The sequence below is a fragment of the Fundulus heteroclitus genome, unplaced genomic scaffold (genome assembly GCF_011125445.2).
Source record: "Fundulus heteroclitus isolate FHET01 unplaced genomic scaffold, MU-UCD_Fhet_4.1 scaffold_37, whole genome shotgun sequence".
Taxonomy (NCBI): domain Eukaryota; kingdom Metazoa; phylum Chordata; class Actinopteri; order Cyprinodontiformes; family Fundulidae; genus Fundulus; species Fundulus heteroclitus.
The window spans coordinates 2,418,050-2,443,687 of NW_023396781.1; the positions used below are offsets into that span (position 1 = coordinate 2,418,050).

A 25,638-nucleotide genomic window follows, 5' to 3' on the forward strand; every position below is an offset into this window, starting at 1 on the left:
GACAGTGGAAAGAAAAACTCCCCTTTAACGGGAAGGAAAAACCTCCAGCAGAACCGGGCTCAGTATGAACGGTCATCTGCCTCGACCGACTGGGGTTACAGAAGACAGAGCAGAGACACAACAAGAGAGACAAAAAAGCACAGAAGCACACATTGATCCAGTAATCTGTTCTACATTAGATGGTAGTAGCGGGTGAGCCGTCTTCTCTGGATGATGTCACACCTAACAGAACGCCAGACCAGGTGTACCTTCTATGAAAAAAAAGAGAGAGAACAAAGAGTTAGAAGCTGAAATAACAACAGTCATTTCAATGTAATACAATGCAAATCTGGAGAACAACTGTTCTCCAGATTTGTTCTCCAGTCAACTGACTGACTGGACAGTAGAAATCAATGGAGAGAGAAAAATAGGCCCTGATGTCCTCCAGTAGCCTAAGCCTATAGCAGCATAACTATAGAGGTAGCTCAGGGTAACATGAGCCACTCTAACTATAAGCTTTGTCAAAAAGGAAAGTTTTAAGATTAGTCTTAAAAGTAGACGGGGTGTCTGCCTCACGGAGCAAAACTGGGAGTTGGTTCCACAGGAGAGGAGCCTGATAGCTAAAGGATCTGCCTCCCATTGTACTTTTAGAGACTCTAGGAACCACCAGCAGACCTGCAGTCTGAGAGCGAAGTGCTCTGTTAGGAACATACGGGGTAATCAGAGCTCTGATATATGATGGAGCTTGATTATTAAGGGCTTTATATGTTAGAAGGAGAATTTTAAATTCTATTCTTGATTTAACAGGAAGCCAATGAAGGGAAGCTAAAATAGGAGAAATATGATCCCTCTTGTTGATTTTCATCAGAACTCTTGCTGCAGCATTTTGGATCAGCTGAAGACTTTGAACTGCATTTTGTGGACTTCCTGATAGTAAAGAATTACAATAGTCCAGCCTTGAAGTAACAAATGCATGGACTAGTTTTTCAGCATCTCTCCTGGACAGAATGTTTCTAATTTTGGCGATATTCCTGAGGTGAAAAAAGGAAACTCTGGAAACCTGTTTAATATGGGATTTAAATGACATGTCTTGGTCGAAAACAACACCAAGATTTTTTACTTTATTACCAGAGGCCAAGTTAATGCCATCCAGATTAAGTGATTGATTAGTCCAATAATGTTTTTCTTCTTTAAAATTGACTTTGTTTCCCTCAGCGTCTCAGTCCTCATTTGTTTTTCAAGACTTCAATAATTCCAGATCGCATCCATTTTCCCCCTCAGGTCTCAGGTCTCAGATGGTTTTCAAAAAGCCTAGAGCACATTAATGGATGCGTGAACGATTTCTGTTTTTATTGGTTTACGGTTGATCATGTGAATGTTGTGAACGTATGTTGTTCGGCTTCTCTGAATATAGCAGTAAAACTAATTTTCAACAAATTCTGCAGTAGTGGTCTTTTCCCTCCCCTATGTTCCACTTTGCTTAATACACCTTGGGTTAAATGTGGTGATATTGTGAATGTAACTGTAATATAAATATGAACCACTTCTATTCAAACTTCCCATATTATACTCTAATTTCACACACCTGTAAGAGGTCCAACAAAACTGTATCAGAGACCTGAAAAAACATGTTTTTCATTGGACCATTATTATCCAATTCAGTCATCCCCAAAGGCTGTGGGGCCTGTTAAACTCCACTTCACAGCCCTTCCCGGGAAAATCTTAGTAGCAACTCAAAGTCTCAGGGTCATGTTGCAACTAAAATAACATTTCTATGTCGTTTACCAGTTTCTCCAGTTAAGTAATGTATAAAAATGACCTATTATATGTCTCAAAAACATACATTTTGGAGGCAATGTTTAAAATCAATGCTTTCATTTCCTGTAAAATGGTCATATTTGTTTAGCAGCACATCAAATTGTTGGGGGCATAAATTCAGCTCCAATCCAATAAAAACAGGGATTTTAGGCAAAAAATGGCTTCCTTCATCATAAAACCCAATGTCAGTTGAAGTCCTTCAGTCTTAACACATTATTTACTACAAGGACACTTAAAGCACCATCACCCTGTATTTTTCTTTTTTTGAGGAGGGGGTGCAAAGATCTTGTAATGGTCAGGGGGGCATTGGTTCAACAAAGCTAGAGCTAGACTAACATTCCCTGACACTAGCTTCAACAAATTGCCTCTGTCCATGGTAATACCATCCCAGACCCATTTGGATGGAGAGCTTAGTTGAGTTCACCTCTTATAGTTAGGGATTTTAAAGGTGGGGCTTAACAATAACACATATATATTACTCAAACACATCCATATGGGATTGCCAGTCCCAGCAGCTCTGTCCTAAACCATTTTCTAAATCATATATTTAATATCACAGGGTGTCTACTACTTCAAAGTAATCATAACTACAATGAGAAATTGCAGTTACACCCCCCTCCCTCTCCTCCCCAGACGGGCCGTCCACTGCAGCGCCCCGCATGTTGGGATGATTTTCTGGCTGCTCCTCCTCAATGCTTGTGTTTTTTTATGATTCGTCTCGTCTTGATGAACAGGAAGTCAGGAAAAGTTGTTTATGAAATTCACCCACAAAAATGGCTCTTTAAAGGTGAGGTCAGATTTTCAGCAATAACAGCGCTTAATTTGAACGCGTCACAGTCACACGTCCACAATCTTCCAACTGCAAGACAACTACTTATCCCATTGAGCCCCAGTTGCCCCTACTTTCACATATATTTTCCAATGCCTGAGTAGCTGGATCCAGTGTGTTCTTAAAAGCAGTAATATGATATCTAATATAAAATCAAAACTGGTTTCACCAAGGGGAATATACACAGAAACCTGTGTGAATGTATCACAGTTTGAACACAACAGGTGAAATGTGCATATCCGTATTTGTTGATTGATTAATAAACTGTATATTTGTTTAGATTCGAGAAAATCATTGTGAACTTGTCAATTATCTTTTGTTTTTCAGTGTATAATCTTACCATATTGACTCAATATTGTTCTTTGTTCTTTTCTTCTCTGTTATAATTTTGTACTGTAGCCAACTGCTTCCCTCCGTGCCAGAATGGAGGAATGTGCCTTAGGCCTCAGCTCTGTGTCTGCAAACCGGGCTCAAAGGGGAAGGCATGTGAACAGACCACGGTGCCGGCACACTCCAATCCAGTGGTGCCTGGGAGTGAACCCACCAATGGCCACACTAACAGTCACACAAATCGAAACAACGTGGTACCACAGAGGCCTATACCTCAGCAAGTGTCACCAAATGGTTACACCTCCACTAATAACCTGGCCCAGATGAAGTTAACTGTCAAGGCGGCCCCCCAGTTTGTGAGACCCCATTACATCCAGCAACATATCCAACAGCAGTAAGTATTGGTCTTTTATCTAAGCTTTGGTATGTTGTGTGTTCCATGTAGACTTAGACTTAGACAACTTTATTTGTCATTTTGTATGCACAGAGTGCGTACAGAACGAAATTTCGTTCGCATACAGCTTGAAAAATCACAGTAAATTGCAGTAAGTTTCAGGATAAGGTGCAGCAGTTATTTATGTAAACAATCGAAATGTAAACAATGTAAACAATGCAGGGGAAATAGACAGTGTGCGATTCACAGTGTACAGGTGAGTATTATTAGAACCGTGCAATATACGAATGTGGTACAGAGTCCATTTGTGGCTTCAACAGTTCAGAGTCCGTATTGTGGCTTTAGCAGTTCAACAGTCTGATGGCATATGTGCAAATGTGCAATATGCAAATGTGGTACAGAGTCCATTTGTGGCTTCAGCAGTTCAGCATTTCTGAAGCCTATGTGCAAATGTATAAATTTGCAGATATACGAATGTGATACAGTGTCCATTTTGTGGCTTCAGCAATTCACAGTCTGATGGCATATGTGCAAATGTGCAATATGCGAATGTGGTACAGAGTCCATTTTGCGACCTCAGCAGTTCAGAGTCCCTTTTGTGGCTTTTAGCAGTTCCAGCAGTTCAACAGTCTGATGGCAACAGGGAAAAAGCTTTTGCAGAACCTGGTGGACCTGCAGCGGATGCTGTGGAACCTCTTCCCAGAGGGCAGCAGGGAGAACAGTCCATGGTGGGGGTGTAAGGGGTCCCCGATGATGTTACGGGCTCGGGACACACAGCGCTGTGATGAGATGTCCTTGATGGAGGGAAGAGGAGCCCAGATGATCCCTCCTGCTGTCCTCACCACTCTCCTCACGTTCTTCCAGTCGGAGGCACTGCAGCCTGCACACCACACAGAGAGACAGCTGGTCAGAATGCTCTCTATGGTGCTTCTGTAGAAGGTCGTGAGGATGGCTGGGGGCAGGTGGGCTCTCCTCATCCTCCGCAGGAAGTACAGTCGTTTCTGTGCCCTCTTCACCAGTGACGTGATGTTCCCAGACCAGCTGAGGTTGTCCATGATGTGCACCCCCAGGAACTTGGTGATGCTGACCACCTCCACAGCTGAGTTGTTGATGAGCAGTGGAGCGTGGTGGGGCCGGTTTTTCTGAAGTCGACGATGATCTCCTTCGTCTTCTCCACGTTCAGGACCAGGCTGTTGTCTCTGCACCAGCCCACCAGTTGCTCAACCTCTTTTCTGTAGTTTTTTACCAACTGTTGCAGTTTCACTAACTGATTCATGGACAAAGTCACTGCAGTAATCCACTGTTAAAACCTATATACAGCACTTATGCATCATGTGTGGAAATCAACTTACCTCTCAACTGGATAAAGTACTAAAAGTTCCATTTAGAGCTGCAGTCTCTTCAAAATAAACATATTTTTGCTTAATTTATAAAAGTCTTTCTCACCATTTAAATAATCTAATTGCACAATTTCCAGATCAGATTTGGCAGTGTACTGTTGCAAGATCACTGGTTCTTATAAGCTGTTCATACCTATATGCAGTGTTGTGCTGGTAAACTGAAAATCTCTTCTCCAACCAACTTATTATCCATTAGTGACTTCTCATGATTGTTATCTTACATGTGGCACTTCACATCAGTTTCAGGGTGGGCAGCGTTATTTTTCCCCTTCCATTTATGGGGCAGAGAACAATATTTTTTTAATATTCAAATTTTCCGATACATGAGCAAACAACATTGAGTTGCATGCTCTTCCAAGCCATGTTTCAGTTCTCTCTGGGTATCTGTGCTTCCTCTCACATTTTGATTACCAGATTAATTGGTCACTCTTTCTTGCCCATTGTTGCAAGTGTGTGCAATAGTTTGTCTACCCTGTACATCTCTGTCTTGATCTTGTGGCGGACTGGTATCATGTAAAAAAATAGTGTTGCTTGCTGGATCAGGAGAATATTTATGACAGTGACAAGAGAGAAACTGACATAGCATAAACAGCCCACAGTGAGACAGTGTTAAGGTGTAGAATAGGAGGGGCAGATTAGTCAAGTTGGGTTTGAAATGACATCAGGAATCAGCTCTGACCCTCTTCTTGATTGTAGTGGTAATGAACAAGTTGAAGCATGAGGTCAGATGGGAGTACCCAAAAAGGTTGATGTTTACAGATAACATTGAGATCTGTAGTAAGAGTAGGGAGCATGTGTGAATGACAGGGACATAATGGGAACAGTTAGGCTGGGGTAATGAAGGTAGATGAGTTTATAGGCCCGTTTACACTACACTTTTTTTAACCGAGCCAAGGCGAGACCAGTCTGAGCTTGGATCAGTTAACCAAGCCGAGACGACCGTTTACACACCACACTATCCCGGTTCCTTGGTTGCGCCTTCAATCCTCTGGGATTGAAGGCGGGACCAAATCAAAATGGCGGCGCCCGTAACATTCAGGATGTTATGGTTAGACATTGTCGGCTTTTGGGACGTGGATAAGACAAATTAATATCTAATAAGGATTTACAGACGCAGGAAACAATGACAGACGCTGAGGTTCATTACACTGCTAAGCAGAATCATCACTGGAAACCGTGTGGCACGGTAAGGAAGCTAGTATTATTATGAATGTCTGAAATTTGTCTGAATGGAGTGTGAATCGGGACGTGCAGCCAGACACGCCGGAAAAAACGTAAACAGTCAGCTGATTGTAAGGGGATGACGCGGTCTGCTCATGTGTGTGAAAGAAGATACTGGAAAACATCCATATATCCTTGTTCGCCGTACCGGTTGTACAACGTAAACGCCTGTGTGTTTCTAGGCAAGTTTGCTTCGCGCATTCTCGGTGTTCTTGAACTGACGTCACACGTCGGAAATGGCCGATCGTAAACGAAGGCAGCACTGAAATGCGGAATACCATAATCGGTGTAAAAAATGCGCAATATTTCATATTTAAACTTAATTTGAACACTTTTGATACATGAATATTCAAAGTTTACCTTGTTCTGGATGTTATTCAACGGTTTTCAGGATTTTTTTTCAGTCCAAGAGTTAGACTTTAAGAGAGATGATTTGGCTCGTCCTTGCAGTCCAACCGGAAGAATACCGAGTATTGCGAACATTACATCCTTGGGGATAACCTCCTGAAAGATCTAGTTTATAGCCTTGTACACTTCATCCCAAAAGTTTTGCAATTTGGGGCATGATCAAAACATGTGTGTATGATTGGGGACTGCAGAGCCACAGTTTCTCCAACACAAACTTGGTACTTTTGGATCTGTCTTCACTACTACGTCTGGGGTCCTGAAATATCTGCAGATAATTTTCCATTTATATTCCTGCCATGTATTTGAGCTTGTAACTCGATGTGCCTCAGTCCAGACTCCTTGCCATATATCATCAGAAATAGTTTTGGCCGTCTCTGCTTCCCATCTTTTTGTCCAAGTGGGTCCACTAAGGTTCATGGACAAAAACATCTTATGTAATTTTGTTATCAGCTTCTTATCCCCATCAACCTTTGGGAATTGAATTAGTAATTTCTCTATTGGACTCTTTCCCAATCCCTGTGTGTAGACAAAAAGGAATGCAACTGTAGGTATGGGAAAAAATCATTTTTTTAAGATGAAAATGCCCACACAATTCTTTGAATGTCATGAGGTAATTCCTGGTAATTAACTGATGTAGAAACGTGAGCCCCTGTTCAGCCTATTTTGAAAAAGTTTTGTCCAAGGAACTAGGGGTGAAGCATTTGATATGTCAAATGCTTGATAATACTGATAAACCTCTTGGCAACTTAAAAGCAGCTCTTACTTTGTGTAGTGTAGCTCTAGTCCACAGTGGCAGTTCCTTTTATTGGAATATCTAAAAATGGCAATACCTTTAACGGCACAGAGCACTTCACTTGTTCAATGCTCAGCAGTCTCGTGTGAGAATCCTCTTGGATCCTAAAGCCACTTTGTTGTTTTACCCCCAGTGGTATATTAATATTAACATCCATTGCCTCTGTCTTCTCAACATTTATTTTATCGGCAGAAAAATACCCATATACAGAAATCATTTCCTTCAAGCATGGAATTGACGACGTAGGATCAGACAGATATAGCAAAACATCATCTGCATAAAGAGATATTTTATGTTCCTCTGTACCAATCAAAATTCCTTTAATTCCTTCATTATCCCTAATAAGTTGGTCCAATGGCTCAATGCTGATCGCAAACAGAAGGGGGGACAGAGGGCACCCCTGCCTACAACCTTGTTCCAGCCTGAAATTAGACGACCGAGAGCCATTAACTCTAACAGCTGCTTTTGGAGATGAGTATAATGTGTGTATCAATTCTATACACTTAGGTCTTAAACCTCTTTAATGTTTGAATGAGGTATTTCCATGACACATGATCAAAGGCTTTTTGGGCATCTAGAGATATTACAGCCGTCATAGCTTTAAATTCTTTTTGATGTGCAATGATGTTTAATAGTCGACGTACATTATTTCCACAATGTCTCCCAGTGATAAACCCAGTTTGATCCGGATGTATAATTTGAGTTATTATGCCATTTAATCGTCTAGCCAGTATACCTGTCAGGATGCGCACGTCTGCATTAAGCATTGATAACGGTCTATATGATCCACAGTCTGTGGGGTCTTTTCCTTCTTTGTGCAAAACAACAATTACTGCATCAGACCAGGAGGGTGCCATTTTCTTAGCCTCTAGGGAATGGGAATATGCTTCTAGTAAAAGAGGGGTTACATTATCTATGAAATGTTTATAGAAATAATTTATAAAACCATCCGGGCCAGGACACTTATTATTTTTGAGGGACAAAATAACTTTTCTAATTTCTCCTTCTCGAATTGGCTCGTCTAATTGTTTAGCTATTGTATCAGGCAATTCAGAAACATTTATATTTTTTAGATAATTTACAATTCTATCTTCATCTCTACAGGTATCTGTGTCTCTGTATAGGACTTTGTCAAATTCTGCAAATGCCTCAGCTATTTCTTTTGGTTTTTAAATGGATTTATTACCCGATTTTAGCTTTTGAACTACATTTGACGACTGTTGTTTTTTTTTAATCCGAAAGGCCAGGAGTCTTCCCGCTTTGTTTCCATGTTCATAATACTGCTGTTTGGCAAAGCGGAGGTTGCCCTCATTCTTTTCTGATAGTAGATCTTGGAGGTCTCTGCGAATTGTATTCAAATCATTCAGAATACTGGGTGCCCTACTCTTTTTATGTTGAAGTTCCAGATCTTTAATTTTGTCTTCTAATTCTTTCTGTTTAGCTGCTTTTTGTCTTTTTTTTTGCTGTTGTGTAGGAGATGATCACTCTTCTTAAATAGGCCTTAGCACAATCCCACAGCATAATAGGAGATGTTTCAGGAGTATTATTGATGTCTAGATAATTGTTAAACTCTGATCTAATAAAAGCAATTAACTCCTTGACGTTAACAAGAGACGCATTAAATCTCCATTGGTTAAAAGATGGCTTCAAGCCTATATTCCTCTGGGGCACAATGGGTGTGTGGTCAGAGATTGTGATGGTATCAAGAACCAAGACTGGACCCAGTAAACAACCAAGACAAGGTCAGTGACGTTTTTGAGTATTTATTTAATGGCGGTAGCACGGCAACCCGAGCGGCTCACGTCTGCAGGAACCCTGGAGGCAAACAGCTGGTTAATGACCAGGGAATGCTGCTGTATTGAGGGACTAAGGAGTAGACACTAACCTGGAGAGTCGGGAGCGGGGTACTCCGAGCGTCGGCTAGTAATGAGGAAGCGGGGCTGATAAACGGGGGTCCGGGGAAGGAGCCGAGGGGTTAGAAATCCAGAGAGGGTCCAAAGAAGTATCCCGAACGGGTCAGGGTCCAATCCAGAATCCGGCTGTTTACAGACGCGTTCAGGGATTAGACAGAAGCGGTACTCACAATGGAATAGGGGTCGGGCAATGGGCAGACAGTCCAGTTCAGGCAGAATTAGAAATCCAGAGAAGGTCCAAGGGATTGTCCAGAGCGGGTCAGGGTCCAGTCCAGGTCCGGAGTCCGGCTGAGTTTAGAGGCACACAGGGATTAGTCAGATGCGGTTACTCACAAACAGATCAGGGTCGGGCAACAGGCAGGCAGTCCAGATTCAGAGGTCCAGGTCCAGGACAACTCCAGGCCGATGCAGAGGACCACAGGCCGATCGGTAGGTGTCCAGACAGGCAACAGAACTTGAAAGGGGTTAGGCAGACTCAGAGACAAAAAACAGATCAGGTCGGGCAACAAACAGGCTGGCAGGCAAATAATTGAGAATGCTGGATAGTCTCATCGAGGTGGCACAAGACGTTCTGGCACTTTTGCTTGGACAGAAGGCTGATTAAATAGAGCTGGAGACAGGTGGATCTGATGAAGGCTGATTGAAGACGTGGCAGAACTTGGGCCGGTGTGTTGAGTGGATGATCAGCCCAGCATAAGTGCTGAGATCATTACAGATGGGCAATATTGTGATATCTTCAATTCTGTGTAGTTCGGCTTTGGCAATAAAAAAAAAAATCTACTACGTGAATAAGACTCATGTCGGCCTGAATAAAATGTAAAATGTCTCTCCTTTGGGAATTTGGATCGCCACATATCCACCAATCCAGTTTCTGCCGATACACTTTTGCGCATTTTACCCATCTTTGGTATAGGGGTATGAGAAGCAGACTGTCTATCTAGATTTGACATTACGCAATTAAAATCACCCCCCATAATTAGGAGGCCGGAGCAGTATTCTGCAATCCTGTTAAAAACTGACTTAAAAAACCCTGGTGCGTCTTCATTGGGAGCATATACATTTATAAAGGGAACAGCTGTTCCATCAATTGTCCCATTTACTAATATAAAACTACCCTCTCTGTCTTTATGTACTAATGTTTCAATAAAGTTAATTTGCCTATGTATTAATATAGCAACGCCCCTTTTCCTACCAGAACCATGTGAGGAGTAGTAAACTTTGTCAGCCCAAGACTTGTTTATTTTTCTGTGTTCCATATCTGATAAGTGTGTTTCCTGTAAAAGTGCAACTTGACACTTTGATTGTCTAAGTTGCAACAATGCTTTCTTTCTTTTGATTGTATTATGCAAACCCTTCACATTGTAACTTGTTACTATTAATGTATTCATAACCAATTTAAAAAATGTATGATAATGTCAAGCTGTGTTGGAGTTAAAGACGGTCAACTGATGGACGGTACCAGACATTTGAATAAAATGGATGCTGAAAGCTAAGGTGATGAAATAAAATAAAAATACTAATGATTTGCTGTGCAGTATTTGCAAGCATGCCAGAACTAAGATTCAAATGCTCTGTTGTTTTTTTGGATGAAACAAGATCCTCGGGGTACAAGAGGATCAGAACACAGAAAACACAAGTATTTTGAAAAAGTATTGCATACATGGTGCAATGTAGTGGGTTTAAGTCCCTGGCCACTATAATAAGCAGCAAAGAGCACACCCCAAGAATTAGGATGTGAACACAAATAACAACAATAAAGGAGAGAGATTAGAGTGTAGGAGTTCAGGGTCCTGCAGGTGAGCATAAATGTACGTACTTTAACAACACAGAATTTTTTAGTAATATTAATACATACTGTAATCATAAGGCAGGCCTAATTGTGATTCCCAAATACAATGAGTTAATTAGAAGTGGTAATGTTGGGCACATTTCCAGGAGACAGCAAGTCAGAAAAGAACAATTGTCTATCATATTCAAAGTTAACCTTTGATCATCATTGGAGATTAACTGGACCAGTTATGGCATATTAACGATCACAGTTCAGCTTAGGTTTCAGTTCCAGTGGCTTCATCCAGGATTGTCTTCTTTATGTATTTCATGGCCTTCGTGGAATCCTGAAACTCTTTCCTGTCCTCTTTATATCATTTTAAATCTTGCTAAATAGAGTAATCCAAAGCGCACATCACTACATCCCTGTAAAGCTTTCTGCACATCCGAGAAAGCGGTGCGCGCCTTGGCAACGCTGGTGGTGTAATCCGGGAAGTTTGCGATTCTTTTACCATTGTACATCAGCAGGGCTCGGTCTCTAGCTCTCCTCAGAATGTCAGCGGCGTCTCCGTCACAATGCAGCTTGGCCCTGATCACACGGGGTCTTTCTGCATCTCCGGGTTTCTTAGGTGCAGCCGTTCGGTGCGAACGGTCGACTTTCACATCCCTATCCATCCGCAGCGCTTCTTTGAGAATTTTTGAAACCTCTTTGGGGCTAGCGGAGTTTGGCTGCTCCTCAACGCCGACTATACAGATGTTTCCACGCCTCATCCTCCCTTCCATGTCGTCGCACTTTTCCCGTAATTTGGCCAGCTCATTTTGAAGTTCGGCAACAGTAGTCTGTAGTGTGTTTACCTCATCAGTCCACCTTTCATATCTTCAATATCTGTTTTAATAGGGGAAATTTCTGCTCGGATAGCGGCGGCGTTGCTGGCTATTTCAGCCCTAACAGCATTGATGTCACCTCTGAGGGTGGTGAACTCTTCAGAAAGAGCACTCCTCAATTCCTCTCTTATAATTTGGGAAATTTTCCAAGAGGCTAAAATGTCAGCTTTTATCTCCTCACTCATGCTTGGCCTCCTGGGTCGTGTTTCTTTGTCTTCTGGAATACAATGCCTTGTGGATCTGGAGTTAGCTGTTGGCTTGGATGCACTACCGTCGTATTTGAATTTACGCAGTTTATCCGCCATTTATCGAGGAATGTCAGCCGGAAACCACTCCCCACAGTCTAATACTATTATCAATCCAGTTTAGGTCACCTATTAGTGACAGGGTGTCGTTTTTTTTAAAACAAAAATGTTAATAGACCTGCAGGAGCTCTGAGATAGCCGTCTCTACTCCATCTTGGCTTAATAACGCCCCCCATGAATTGAATTATAATCTGGTATTAAGAAAATAGTTTACAGATCAGCACCTTTCCATCAAAGACATTACCTTTGCTGACATAAAGCTTCATCTTTGTGGATGTAATCGATGCAAAGCAATTCTCCACTTTTCTGCTTAGAGCTGGTTTGTTAATGGAAATATTCTCAGGGACCCAGCGCAGTGTTTCATTATTGCTGGCACACATCACATGATGATGTGAATCATGTGAATGAACATTACTTCTGTGTTTTGTAAAACGGAGAGCTGAAATTTCTATGTTTTGTGCGTTGTTCGATTATTTGCTGTCGGAGCTGTGCGTTTGAAAACTGCTCCTCACTTGCAAAACAATCTTATTTCACACAGAGAGCATGTTTCATGAGTTTTTGTTGTGAATATTACTGCATATTAAATACAAATTTCACTACAGTAACACATGTTGACAATAAAAGTTCTTGATTCTTGATATAGTAATTGTAAAGTGACTGAACAATGATTAAACAGGGTCTGGGTGTCAGGGGGTTCAAAATGCTAGTCTACAGTAGCTATAGAGTACTGCAGTGTTAGTAAACATATAAGAGTCTTATAAGATTATTGCACAGGTCATTTCCATATTTATTTTATTCTTAATTAATATTTACACAGCAAAGAAAATATAAACACAAATATATACATCAACCAAACAATGAATACATCAGTAAACACAACAGTGATGTAGTCAAGACCGGCTCTTCTGAGGCCAAGACCAAGACCAAGACCAAGGCTGCATCTTTAAAATTAGACGTATATTTTGGGATTTCATTTTTTTTCTCTGAAAGGAACCTAACAAAAAATAATTGAAAGCACAAAATACAGAATTAAAAAAGATTCTTCAACTAAAACTACTTCTGGGTATTAAATAATCACCATAATACACTGATAAGGATATTTGTAAACTGGTGCAACATTTCTAATGAGGGTCAGGCAGGAGTTTTCCAGGTCTTTTATTGTTTGAATGCCTGTTTTCATAAACTTCTGAGTAATTATCTACTATGTCTAGGATACAGTAGAACCTAGTGCTGATTCAGATATAAACTTGGTAGCTTCAATCCTTTAGTACTCGCTGGTTTTTAACACAGCATGCAAGGTATGGTTTTATTTAGTCTCAAAAACTAGTGTTTCTTATATGATTGTATGTTTTTACCTTTAGTGTTGCAATGTGTCATTTTTGTTTGCAGCACTTTAGCCAACAGCAATTGTTTTTAAAAGTGCTGTAAATAAAAATTTTTTTATTACAAAACGTTTATCTTCCATATCTGGTAAAGTCAACAGGAACAGCCACAGGATAGCCTAATTCAGGGTCGTTCACAATTTTCAGTAATGTAATGCATTAAAACTGTCTAGTATGTAGAAAACATACCTAAAAAAATAATATAAGTATAACCAGTGTGCGATTTGCAAAAAAAAAAAAAAAAAACAGAGGGGGGGATCATTTCAAAAGTTTTATTAATGAATAAAAGTTTTATTAATAAGGGTTAGCTAGCAGGTGCTCTTTCAGGTAGCTAGCTAGATCCAGAAGGTTAGACTATTGTTTTTAAACTTGCACCATCTACTGTCGGGACTCGGGAGTGGGTATTAATTTACTTTAACCGCTTTGAGCAGAAAATGTAATAATACTCTTTAAATACAAACAACAAAATAAATTTACAAATGTGAAGGACACAAGACATGTATTAATATAAATTTTGAAAAATCCATCATATTCAGGGGTTAAAGCAAAAACAATCAATTTGACTGAAAACATTTTCTAGTCAGCCCATATATTCCCGGGCCGTGGACGTCATGCCACCTTAGTAACCTCATTTGCTTATTGTAACAAGTCCACTTCAACCAAATCTGACAGTTCCATTGACAATTCCTGTATCTCTTCCTCCTTTCAGCTTCAGAGCCTTGGCACCATCAAGGACAGTTCTCTCCATAATCTCCTTCACTTTCCACATCCATAACATCACCTGGTTAACTTTCATATTTGCAGCATCAAGCAAGTTCTTCCTTCGCACTTTTGCCAAACTGGTCCACAGTCCACTCACCTTTCCACTTTACAATTTCAAAACCCTCCATAAACTGCAGCTAATTCAAAAGACAGCAGCTTGCATCATTACATCATCTTCTTCACACCTGTACATTAACTCCACTGTCACATTCAATATAAATCAATCCTATATACTCTGTGTCCCCACCTCTCGCTCATTGACTGCTGGAGATGGTCAACAGCCCCTCCACGACCTTCTTTGTTACAGAAAAGCGCAGGTGGAATAATATTTATGATTTTTTTCACTTTTTCCGAATCAGACCTAGTCAAACCGGGACATCGTTTCACATTCCGAACCTTTTTCTTCTTCTTAAAAAAAAGCGCGTCATGCTAAATTAGCCGAGCTACAGCGTTACTCTTTCAGTTTTAAATAAAACATAACAGCAACAGACACACTTACCGAGGGAAGTTGTTGTCAGCTGTTTTATGCACTGAACTTTCTGACCTGCTGGTTTACAGAAATCCAAAGAAAACCTTTGACTACCGCTACTTTCATTCATGCATCTGTGGTCAGTTTGAGATTTTCTTTTAAAAGTTAAAATGATTGAACACCGATAAACCTCAGACTGGTAGATTTCCGCTTTGCAAAGACCCGCCCTACTCTCCTTCTGATTGGCTAATGTCCTAGCTCTGCCAGATTTCATTGGTTAAGCGCAGCTTCTGTTTAAAATCTTGAATAAAAAGTCTACACGGAACATTTTGCGCTCATTTTCCAAATGACAAAAGTCCCTCACAGCGACGGAGAACATTAAACCCCTGATAATATTACTTATTCAGACCAGAAGGGGGAGGAATGTATCCCCCCCAGGGATAAGACACGAATGACCAGAGGGGTGTCGTCACAACCAGAGGGGGGGGAAATCCCCCCCATCCCCCCCAGCAAATCGCACCCTGAGTATAACCTATATCATTCACAATCGCACGTGGTGCTTTGTGACATCTGTGAACTAGTTGTGTAACGCCCCATTGCATTAAGCACAGCACTCACAAAGTAACTTCCGGAACACAGCGGCGTTTCGACTTCATGAACACAGGCTCAGCAATGAGTTGCTTTTTCGGTCCCTGGGAAGTCTGAGCCGTTCTCATGTTTGTTCTTTTACACAGAAGCTTGAAATCTATAAAGGTTAAAAAAAAAAAAAAAAAAAAAACTATGTCAAACCTGAGTGCTCCCAGCGCCTCTCAGCTTTACAAATGTACATAAACATGTAACTTACGTGGGAAGCAGACAGCAATCTATGTCAGGCTGGTGAGATAAATACAAGCTGGGAGAGCCGAGAGGCAGTTTTGACTGCGTTCAGGTGTGGTGCCAAGTTATCTTTGCACAGTATTTGTACCCCATGTGTGGGAGCGTAGGAAGAGAGGTGCTGCAATCAATGCACGCTGCAATGTCAATTTGTCTTACTAATGGGGCATTAATTGTTGGTTTTCCCACTTTATGTAGGCACAGTGTGGGTGAACAGATCTGAGTCGCTACGAATCTGGAGGGGCATGTCCATTCAGTTTTTTTTTTCTTGTGACGTGCATTTGTGTCTCAGATTAAAGGGTATTAGTATTTGAAAAATTTACAGGGTCTGGAACCGGCCTCGACCAAATTTTTGTTACATTTTAACAGCAGTTAACGTCAGATATTTCTATGAAATTCATGAATATAACATTTAATTTCATTCTATATATTTGATACACCAATATACATTACTCTTTTCCCAAAAATCTGTAATAGTTAACTCTCCTTTGTTAGTACTACGGGCACAAAATCCGGTCATATATATTTTGTGCTTGTAAATCAGATTGTGTAGTTGTGAATAAATTTTTCCACATTGTAAAGCAAAATGTTTCAGAATTTTATCTTTGTGCATCCACAGATCACAATTTATGTGAGTGTAAAACAGAGAGCAACCGATACAGGTTTTTAAAGGCTGATACCGATACCGACTATTTTGACATCAGGCAAATCGATACCCGATACGTCAGGATGATTTTTGTGGGACAGATTATTAAAGCCGGTATGGCTTTTTCTTCTTCCATTTACATGAGAAAAATGACAATGCATCCATGACAATGGAGACTCAACAAAGTAACCAGGTGAGTGAGAGCGCACCGTGTCACAGAGAACACGACCCTGATCACTGTCTCATGAACTGACTAATGAAGCCTGTAGAGCAGGCATGTCCAAAGTGTGGCCCGGGGGGCATTTGTGGCCCTTGTACTGAGTTAGGGTGCCCCCCCCCCCCCCAACTGCATTTCAAGAAAGATTTGGTCCACCAGCACAGGTGGCTGATGCAGATGGAAGATGTTAGTTTTTAATTAGAGCAAAAGTTTTACAGAAAAGTTAAAATCCAAGTATTCATCTTTTAATAAACACACCTTTGACATTTAATTTCATAGTAACATCTATCCAATGACATTTAATTACTCAAGGCAGACTTTGGTGTATTAAAATCTGCTTTGAATTCAGTGCTTAAAATTGGCTAATTACAACAAGTGTTTTCAAAGAACTGACCTAAATACTGTTCTTATATTGCTAGACCAAAAAGAGTTCAGTTTCTTATCAAAATAAATTATTTAAAAAAATTTGCAAACTGGATGAATACAACAAATGATTGTTGGCGAGTACTATGAGGCTTGGAACTCCACTCTACTCCAGACATTTTGACCTGAGAATGCTTTCTGGATAGGAAGCGAAACGTCTTCCAACTTCGAAAAAAAGTCCAGTTGTTTTGTTTTTTAAACTTTTTTGAAAATCTGGTGATCTTCTATGGAGCTGTCTTTGGAGGTGGAGGATCCCTCCCATGCATGTACTGTTTGAACCAATAGAAAAATTCAACTGAAATACCCACATTTAACCTAAACAGGGCAGGAACAGTTTTAAGACAAATATTGCAGAATTAAACAAGTTCACATAAAAATGCAAAGAATTACACAGTAACATTAATGTATCACCCTAGGCCCCAATTCATTTTGGGGTGAGTTACACTTTAAGATTTGATTCATAACATTTCATAACTTGGTAAAAAACAAATGATTTTTATTATGTCCTGGTGTCATGAAATTAAACAAGGGTACACTTTCTTTTTACAACTGTGCCTACATTGTGTTTCATTCATTGGGGTTTGCACTTTTTGGTCCTAAAGTAACTTGAGTAAATGCTACACAATAGCAATAATTTTGAGTCATTTTTCAAACCATGTTTTTTTTCTAACTCACTGGTCAAGGGAATAAAAGAATGTATGGCTAACATGTTGAAAAGAAGAAAGGCTATGAACTAAAGGGTAAAGACAAATGTTCAAGGGATGTGTTTCATGTCAGCACAAGAATGAACAATTACATTGAGACATCTGTGACACTTTAATCCAATTCCCATTTGGTTTTTGTGTGCGTATGAGGCTGCATGTTGTGAAGAATGCTTCTCAAAGATCACCGCCCAGTCCATAAATCATGGATGACAGGCTAATGCTTTTATAATGGCTGTCACTTTGGTTCAGATGCAGGAGTCAAATCCTGCAGCTCAGAGTATGAGAGCTCTTAATCATAAAGGTGTCAATAACCTGCTTCTAATTCCCACAGGAATATAAGCAAAGATTTGTTGTTTAGGACAATTATTTCTACAGGAGTCTTAAGCTGCTGAGTGTGTCATTCATAAAAGCTGTTCAGTGGTGCTGCAATTATCAAACTAAATTTACCCAAGTATAAAAATATTTTTTACTTATAAGAAACAAGCAATTATATTAAAAAAGTGTGTGTTTGCTTTGATTGCTGTCATGAATAGGAGTGAACCCGGTATTCAGCCAGACACAATGGAGATGTTAAGGCGGTTTATTAAATGGGTGAACAAACAGAAACAGTCCTTGAGGGAGTCCAACAGGGAGGCAGGCAGGGCGTGTAGCAGGGATAAGACACAGAGCGGGGGAAACAATCCACACAGGGAACAGAGCACGAGTGGCAGTCCAGACCGGGGACACAGAGACTTCGTTCCACGCCAGAGCCGAGAAACTGGCAACTCAGACACAGACAAGGGTTAGCAGGCTCGGAAACTTACAGGCAGGCAGTGGTCAGGTACACAGGCAGACAATCCAGGACAGAACCAAGCAGAAGTCCAGCAAACAGATCACGTCTTATTCCGGGCAGGCAAACAGAATCCATACAGGGGTCGGGCAGGCTCAGTACCGGGAAACAGAACACAGGTCAGAAGCACGGACAAGCAGGCAGGCAGGCAGGAACAGAAATAGCTGGAAGTTGCACCGTGAGGAATGCGACGTTCTGGCAGACAAGTGGCAGAAGAGGCAGGCTTAAATAGTCAGGAGAACAAAGGTGAGCAGAGTGAGTTAATTAGACAGAACAGGTGGAAGTCATCAGGGAAAGGGCGATGACTAAAGGAGGAAACAAGCTGACAGAAAATAAGCAGAAGGTACTAGAAACTAACTAAACAAAGTCAAAACATAAATAACCGCAGACTAAAACTAGTATAGAACCCCAAACATAAGACCTAGAACTCAAATCATTACAATTGCTTCTTCTCCCTCTTTTTTTTTTGTTTAACGGTAGTCAGCATCTAGCTTGAAGGTGTATCAGAGCCAGCTGGAGAAACAAATAAAAGGTGGCATTCCATTATCGTTTGGGGTCGGGGGTGAGGGGGGGGGGGGGGGTGCAGTTTATTCCGTTGACGGGAGGGGTTGGGCTGACCAAATCCAATGTTTTATTAGAGATATGCTTTCAACAGTTCTTTGTGTAACAGTCTGACAGACAACATGTAACTGTCATCACAACATTCTCTCAGTGGTCTCTGGATTATAGTGGTTTACTTCAACAGATCAGTGACTTTGTTATCACCCACATGTGTCGATCATCCACTGCCTCAGACGATGGCTTTCCAGAGATCATCATCAACTAAACTAATCTGAAGACATGAGACACAAACACAAAAACACGGTAATACAGTGTTGTTGACTCTTTTCTGGCCTGGTTTACTTTTTACATAGAGAATAAGTCCCATTCGGAACCACCAAAACAAAAATTATGCAGACAGGAAGTCCTAATCGGAACCACTGAAACAAATGATTACACATAAATGCAAATTTTTAATAAATCTGGTACAAGCAAACCCTCGAATTGATCAGTTGTTCAATAATAGATTTTCTTTAAATGTTATTTACTAAAGAGCTTTCAAATGTTTCACCACATTTGGAATATAGCAGATATTTAACCCTTACTATCAAATGTGTCATCGGCAACACATTTGGACAAGTATACTTTAAATCACTGTAAATATGCAACAGTAAACAGCACATGCAGTTTACAGTCAGCATGTGTGGTATTACACTCCAGATGTAGCAAGAAGCCTTGAAGCAGCCTTTTAGTCTACCCCTCCTACCTGCTTAATACTTTTGATTGTTTAGTTTTCCTCCTTAGAACTGTTTCTAGTTAATATCTTTGCTGAAAAACTAACAGTGACATAAAACACCCATATAGACATAGTATATGTACACTACCGCTAAAAAGTTGGGGGTTACTTAGAAATGTCCTTATAGCGTGTAATAAATAGCACCAGTTTCTTCGGTAAAAATACTTGTCAGCATTTGACCAACAGAGGCCCAACGTTGAATATAGAGGCAGGACCATGAGTTCCATTTGAGGGGATTTGACAAACTTCCACCAACAGCGTCTGCCTGTTATAGCAGTGCACCCTGAGTGTCTTGCTGGACGGACCCAATAAAGGGGATGATCAGAAAATAAGAAATCAACAATACTTACACAAAACTAACATCCAACACAATAAATAAAACCTAATAAATATTTACATAAATGCAAATCATTACAACGAAACAAATCTCAAATCAATCAAAAGAATACTTCAAATTAAACATGATTCCTTAAACCTCTACCCTCCTTCCAAATGGTTTGCTCCAAGAGCTTTTGCTGCCACGCCCTGCTGAGTAGCCAAACCAGAGCTTTTCTTTGAGCTCTGGATTTAACAGGCTTTACTGGACCTGCTTCCAGTTCAACATCATAGAATGGTAATTCTTGAAATGGATTCTGTGCTTTTTGTGCTCTAGTAGTAACTAAAGTACAGAGGGGAGAAATAAGTTCTTTCCTCTGTCCCAATTGGAACTACTTTTTATAGCTGTGAAACTTCCCGGGTCCCAAACTGTTTTTCCTCATGGCTATTTTTGACAGTCATGTTATCATCATCTATCTTACACACTAAATCAGTCAAAGTGGGAACGTCAAGTCCTAAAATGACAGCATAGGGCAACCTTGGAGCTAATGCCACTGGTAATGAAAATGTCTGGCCTCCTATAGTCAAATAAAGCTCAGCTACAGGATACTCCACTTCATCACCGTGAATGCAACATATCTTTGTGTTAACATCACTCTAAAGCTCTCTTGGTACCAAACTAGAAAGAACAGATTTGAAGCTCCCTGTGTCTAACAAAGCTATTTCACACTGACCATTTACTAGCACAGGCACTGTTCGGGCAGGTTCATAATCATGGGATGGGAGACTTGGTCTGGACACTGAACACAAAAGTGAGGGTTTAATCTGTGTCGTTGCAGGGCATGTATACTGTGTATGACTAATTTTGTTACATTGATAACACCTAACATCTTGCTTTGAAGAGGAATAAAACTTCTTGGCAGGATTGAGTTTACCAACAAAAATGTATTTATTACCAGAGTAATTCCTAGTCTAAGCTGTACCATCAGACTTACTTCTTCCAGCAGAGATATCTTGTCAAAAGTTGGTTCTTCTGGTGCTTATCCTTGCTGATAAGAAGATTTCTGGCAAAATTGCCATCTCTTCTGCAGACTTTGGGACTCTTTCCCGGATCCACACCTCCAAGTCCAGGTTCACCATCCTCAGAAACTGTTCCATGATCATTAGTTCCGCCATGTCTTTAACAGTTGACTGCTCCGGTTTCACCCACTTGTAGAACATGTCCTTGAGACAAACATAAAGTTATTTTGGTGTCTCACCCCGTTGGATGTTCTTGGATCGACACCTCCTCCTATAGGTGTCAGCAGTTATCTCATATTTGGTGAGAATGGCTTATTTAACCTTGTCATATCTTTGACAATCAGCAATGTCAATCAGAACGTAAGCACTCCGGGCTTTTCCTGTCAGGAGGGGAACCAGTCGAACAGCCCATTCCTCTCGAGGCCAATTGCAGACCTGAACCATCCTTTCAAAAGTTGTTAAAAAGTGCTCAATGTCATGATCATAGGTCAATGGGAGCAGCTTTGGTTCTCTCTGTGTTGCTGGTAGCTGATACATCACCCGGCTTGAGCTATCAGGGATGTCTTCCTCCTTTTTATGAATGAGATGATTCCCCTCCACGTTGCCTCCATCATGCTGTTGTTCCTCTTTCAAATCCTTCACTTGAGCCTGCAGTTGTTGAAACTGATGGTGTAAAGTCTTCCATCTCAGCTCTTGATGTGCTGATTCTTTGTCCATCAGTTGGTCTTGTACAGTTTGAGATAGCATTTATGATTTAACAAGGTTTGCCAATTTGTTCACTTTATCACCAAAGCCAGCACCTGGTTTCGTTCCATCCACAGCTGCAGTGCAGTCTTCACAATCAGCCTCAGCATCATTTCTCTTTCCACCTCTAGTCAACATTGCCTCTTTTTTTCTTTAAAAAAAACACTCCCGACACCACTTGTAAGGTTTTGACCGATGGAAGCTCAATGTTGAATATAGAGGCAGGAAGAGGTAAGTGCTTACAACTAAACAAGTGTATTGTTAAAGCAAGAAATCAAACATCTAGAAATGTAAGGAAACATAAATTGGCATTTATATCTACACTTCCTTTACACAGAATGGATGGCCAATCCCCTGCCTCTCAAGAAGGTATATTAAATGTAAATATACAATAAAAATAAAACAACTCAGTGTCAGGGTGCATTTCTGCCTGCTGCACCCTAGACATTTTTCAGCACTGTCCTTCCTCCAGCCAGCCCTGATTCCACTGACAAATCACCTACACCTGTCAGTCCTTCAATCATCCTGGACTCACTCCACCTGCAAGCCTCTCTATATAAGCTCACTCCAGTCAACTCATCCCTGCCGGATTGTCTTTATCCAAACCTCGTCTGCCAGTCAGAGCGTTTCATGTCAGCTAGTCAAAGCTCTCATGCCTGCTAGCCAGAGCTTCCTACGTCTGCCCGCCAGAGTTCCCTTCGTTGACGCCTGCCTGCCCGCCTCCAGGTAATCTCTTTGCTGTGCTGCTGGTTCTCCTGCTACCCCATGCACTCCAAGTAATCTCTCTGCTGTGCTGCTGGTTCTCCTGCTACCCCAGCGCTCCAAGTAATCTCTCTGCTGTGCTGCTGGTTCTCCTGCTACCCCAGCGCTCCAAGTAATCTCTCTGCTGTGCTGCTGGTTCTCCTGCTACCCCAGCGCTCCACGTAATCTCTCTGCTGTGCTGCTGGTTCTCCTGCTACCCCAGCGCTCCAAGTAATCTCTCTGCTGTGCTGCTGGTTCTCCTGCTACCCCAGCGCTCCACGTAATCTCTCTGCTGTGCTGCTGATTCTCCTGCTACCCCAGTGCTCCAAGTAATCTCTCTGCTGTGCTGCTGGTTCTCCTGCTACCCCAGCGCTCCACGTAATCTCTCTGCTGTGCTGCTGGTTTTCCTGCTACCCCAGCGCTCCAAGTAATCTCTCTGCTGTGCTGCTGGTTCTCCTGCTACCCCAGCGCTCCATGTAATCTCTCTGCTGTGCTGCTGGTTCTCCTGCTACCCCAGCGCTCCATGTAATCTCTCTGCTGTGCTGCTGGTTCTCCTGCTACCCCAGCGCTCCAAGTAATCTCTCTGCTGTGCTGCTGGTTCTCCTGCTACCCCTGCGCTCCAAGTAATCTCTCTGCTGTGCTGCTGGTTCTCCTGCTACCCCAGCGCTCCAAGTAATCTCTCTGCTGTGCTGCTGGTTCTCCTGCAACCCCAGCGCTCCAAGTAATCTCTCTGCTGTGTTGCTGGTTTTCCTGTAACCCCAGCACTCCAAGTAATCTCTCTGCTGTGCTGCTGGTTCTCCTGCTACCCCAGCGCTCCAAGTAATCTCTCTGCTGTGCTGTTGGTTCTCCTGCTACCCCAGCGCTCCAAGTAATCTCTCTGCTGTGCTGCTGGTTCTCCTGCTACCCCATGCGCTCCAAGTAATCTCTCTGCTGTGCTGCTGGTTCTCCTGCTACCCCAGCGCTCCATGTCATCTCTCTGCTGTGCTGCTGGTTCTCCTTCTACCCCAGCGCTCCAAGTAATCTCTCTGCTGTGCTGCTGGTTCTCCTGCTACCCCTGCGCTCCAAGTAATCTCTCTGCTGTGCTGCTGGTTCTCCTGCTACCCCAGTGCTCCAAGTAATCTCTCTGCTGTGCTGCTGGTTCTCCTGCAACCCCAGCGCTCCAAGTAATCTCTCTGCTGTGTTGCTGGTTTTCCTGTAACCCCAGCGCTCCAAGTAATCTCTCTGCTGTGCTGCTGGTTCTCCTGCTACCCCAGCGCTCCAAGTAATCTCTCTGCTGTGCTGTTGGTTCTCCTGCTACCCCAGCGCTCCAAGTAATCTCTCTGCTGTGCTGCTGGTTCTCCTGCTACCCCAGCGTTCCAAGTAATCTCTCTGCTGTGCTGCTGGTTCTCCTGCTACCCCATGCGCTCCAAGTAATCTCTCTGCTGTGCTGCTGGTTCTCCTGCTACCCCAGCGCTCCACGTAATCTCTCTGCTGTGCTGCTGATTCTCCTGCTACCCCAGCGCTCCAAGTAATCTCTCTGCTGTGCTGCTGGTTCTCCTGCTACCCCTGCGCTCCAAGTAATCTCTCTACTGTGCTGCTGGTTCTCCTGCTACCCCAGCGCTCCAAGTAATCTCTCTGCTGTGCTGCTGGTTCTCATGCTACCCCAGCGCTCCAAGTAATCTCTCTGCTGTGTTGCTGGTTTTCCTGTAACCCCAGCGCTCCAAGTAATCTCTCTGCTGTGCTGCTGGTTCTCCTGCTACCCCAGCGCTCCAAGTAATCTCTCTGCTGTGCTGTTGGTTCTCCTGCTACCCCAGCGCTCCAAGTAATCTCTCTGCTGTGCTGCTGGTTCTCCTGCTACCCCAGCGCTCCAAGTAATCTCTCTGCTGTGCTGTTGGTTCTCCTGCTACCCCAGCGCTCCAAGTAATCTCTCTGCTGTGTTGCTGGTTCTTCTGTAACCCCAGCGCTCCAAGCAATCTCTGTGCTGTGCTGCTGGTTCTCCCGCTACCCCAGCGCTCCAACAACTCTCTCTAATGTGCTGCCAGCTAACCTCATACCCCGGCATTCTAAGAACCCGCTCTGCTGCTGAGCTTCCGGCTCCTCCTGGACCTCAGCGCTCTCACGCCTTCCCTGTATGCTCCATAGCTCTCAGCATCTCCCTGGACTTACAACTCAGCACCTGCAGCCCTCCGGCTCTCTCTCTCCAGTCCTCCATCACCTGCAGTTCTCCAGCTCCTGCCAACTACATCCTTCTGCTCCTGCTCAGTCAAGACTCTGGTTCTCTCTCTCTCCCCACAACCCATCCTGGCTTCAATAAAACTCTTAAAACATACCTGAATTCGGGTTCTAACTCCACAAACCCTGACACTCAACTGCTTGGTCTGTAACTTAATCAATAATCTTAATTTCCTGACGTAATGGAACCTATCTCCATTGCAATACCATTAAATTAATCAGAAATACATTCTAGACATTGTCAATGTGGTATTCCTTCTATAATGAAGTGGCCAGCACAGTCACCATATCTCAACCCTGTTGAGCTGTTGTGGGAGCAGCTTGATTGTATGGTGCATAAAAAGTGCCCATCAAGCCAAACCAACTTGTGTATGGAGCTCCAGGAAGCATGGGGTGACAGTTTACCTTAACAAATTGACAGTGAGAATGCCAGATGCTGCAAAATGGAAGATTCTTTGATGAAAGCAAAGTTTGAAGGACAAAATAGATATTTCAAAAATATAAATCATTATTTCTAACCTTCTCAGTGTCTTATTGTCATGGTTTAGTTTTGATTGGGCTTTGGTTTACTATTCTCAGTTTTTCCACCTTGTTTGGGTTTTAGTTATGTTTTGACTTTATTCATTGTTAATTTTTAGTTTCCTCCTTCCCTTCCACTCAGCCTTCACTTCACTCTCCTTGCAGTCAGTCACACCTGTTGGTAGTTAATCAATCAGACACATTTCACCTGCTAGCCTTTCTATTTAAGCCTCCCTCTGCCTCACTCTTGTGCTGGTCCGTCTTCTGTTATCCACCTCTCCATGCCAGTCCCCGTTTTGCCTTGGAAGATTTGTCTTTGCTCTCTTGTTAAGGTTAGTCCTGCCAGTCACTCTAAAGACTATTCACTAGTGATGGCGAGATGAAGCCTCATGAGGCATTGAACCA

The 25,638-nt window shown here is 42.1% G+C and overlaps 1 protein-coding gene across 1 annotated transcript in view; it reads left to right on the forward strand.

Moving 5' to 3' along the window:
• Positions 1-25,638, forward strand: part of ltbp1 (latent transforming growth factor beta binding protein 1) — a 300,540-nt gene that overhangs the window by 15,696 nt on the left and 259,206 nt on the right. Inside the window, exon 3 of the mRNA XM_036130647.1 lies at positions 3,026-3,350. Coding sequence (XP_035986540.1) covers positions 3,026-3,350 — 325 coding nt within the window. The remainder of the gene's footprint in view (positions 1-3,025; positions 3,351-25,638) is intronic.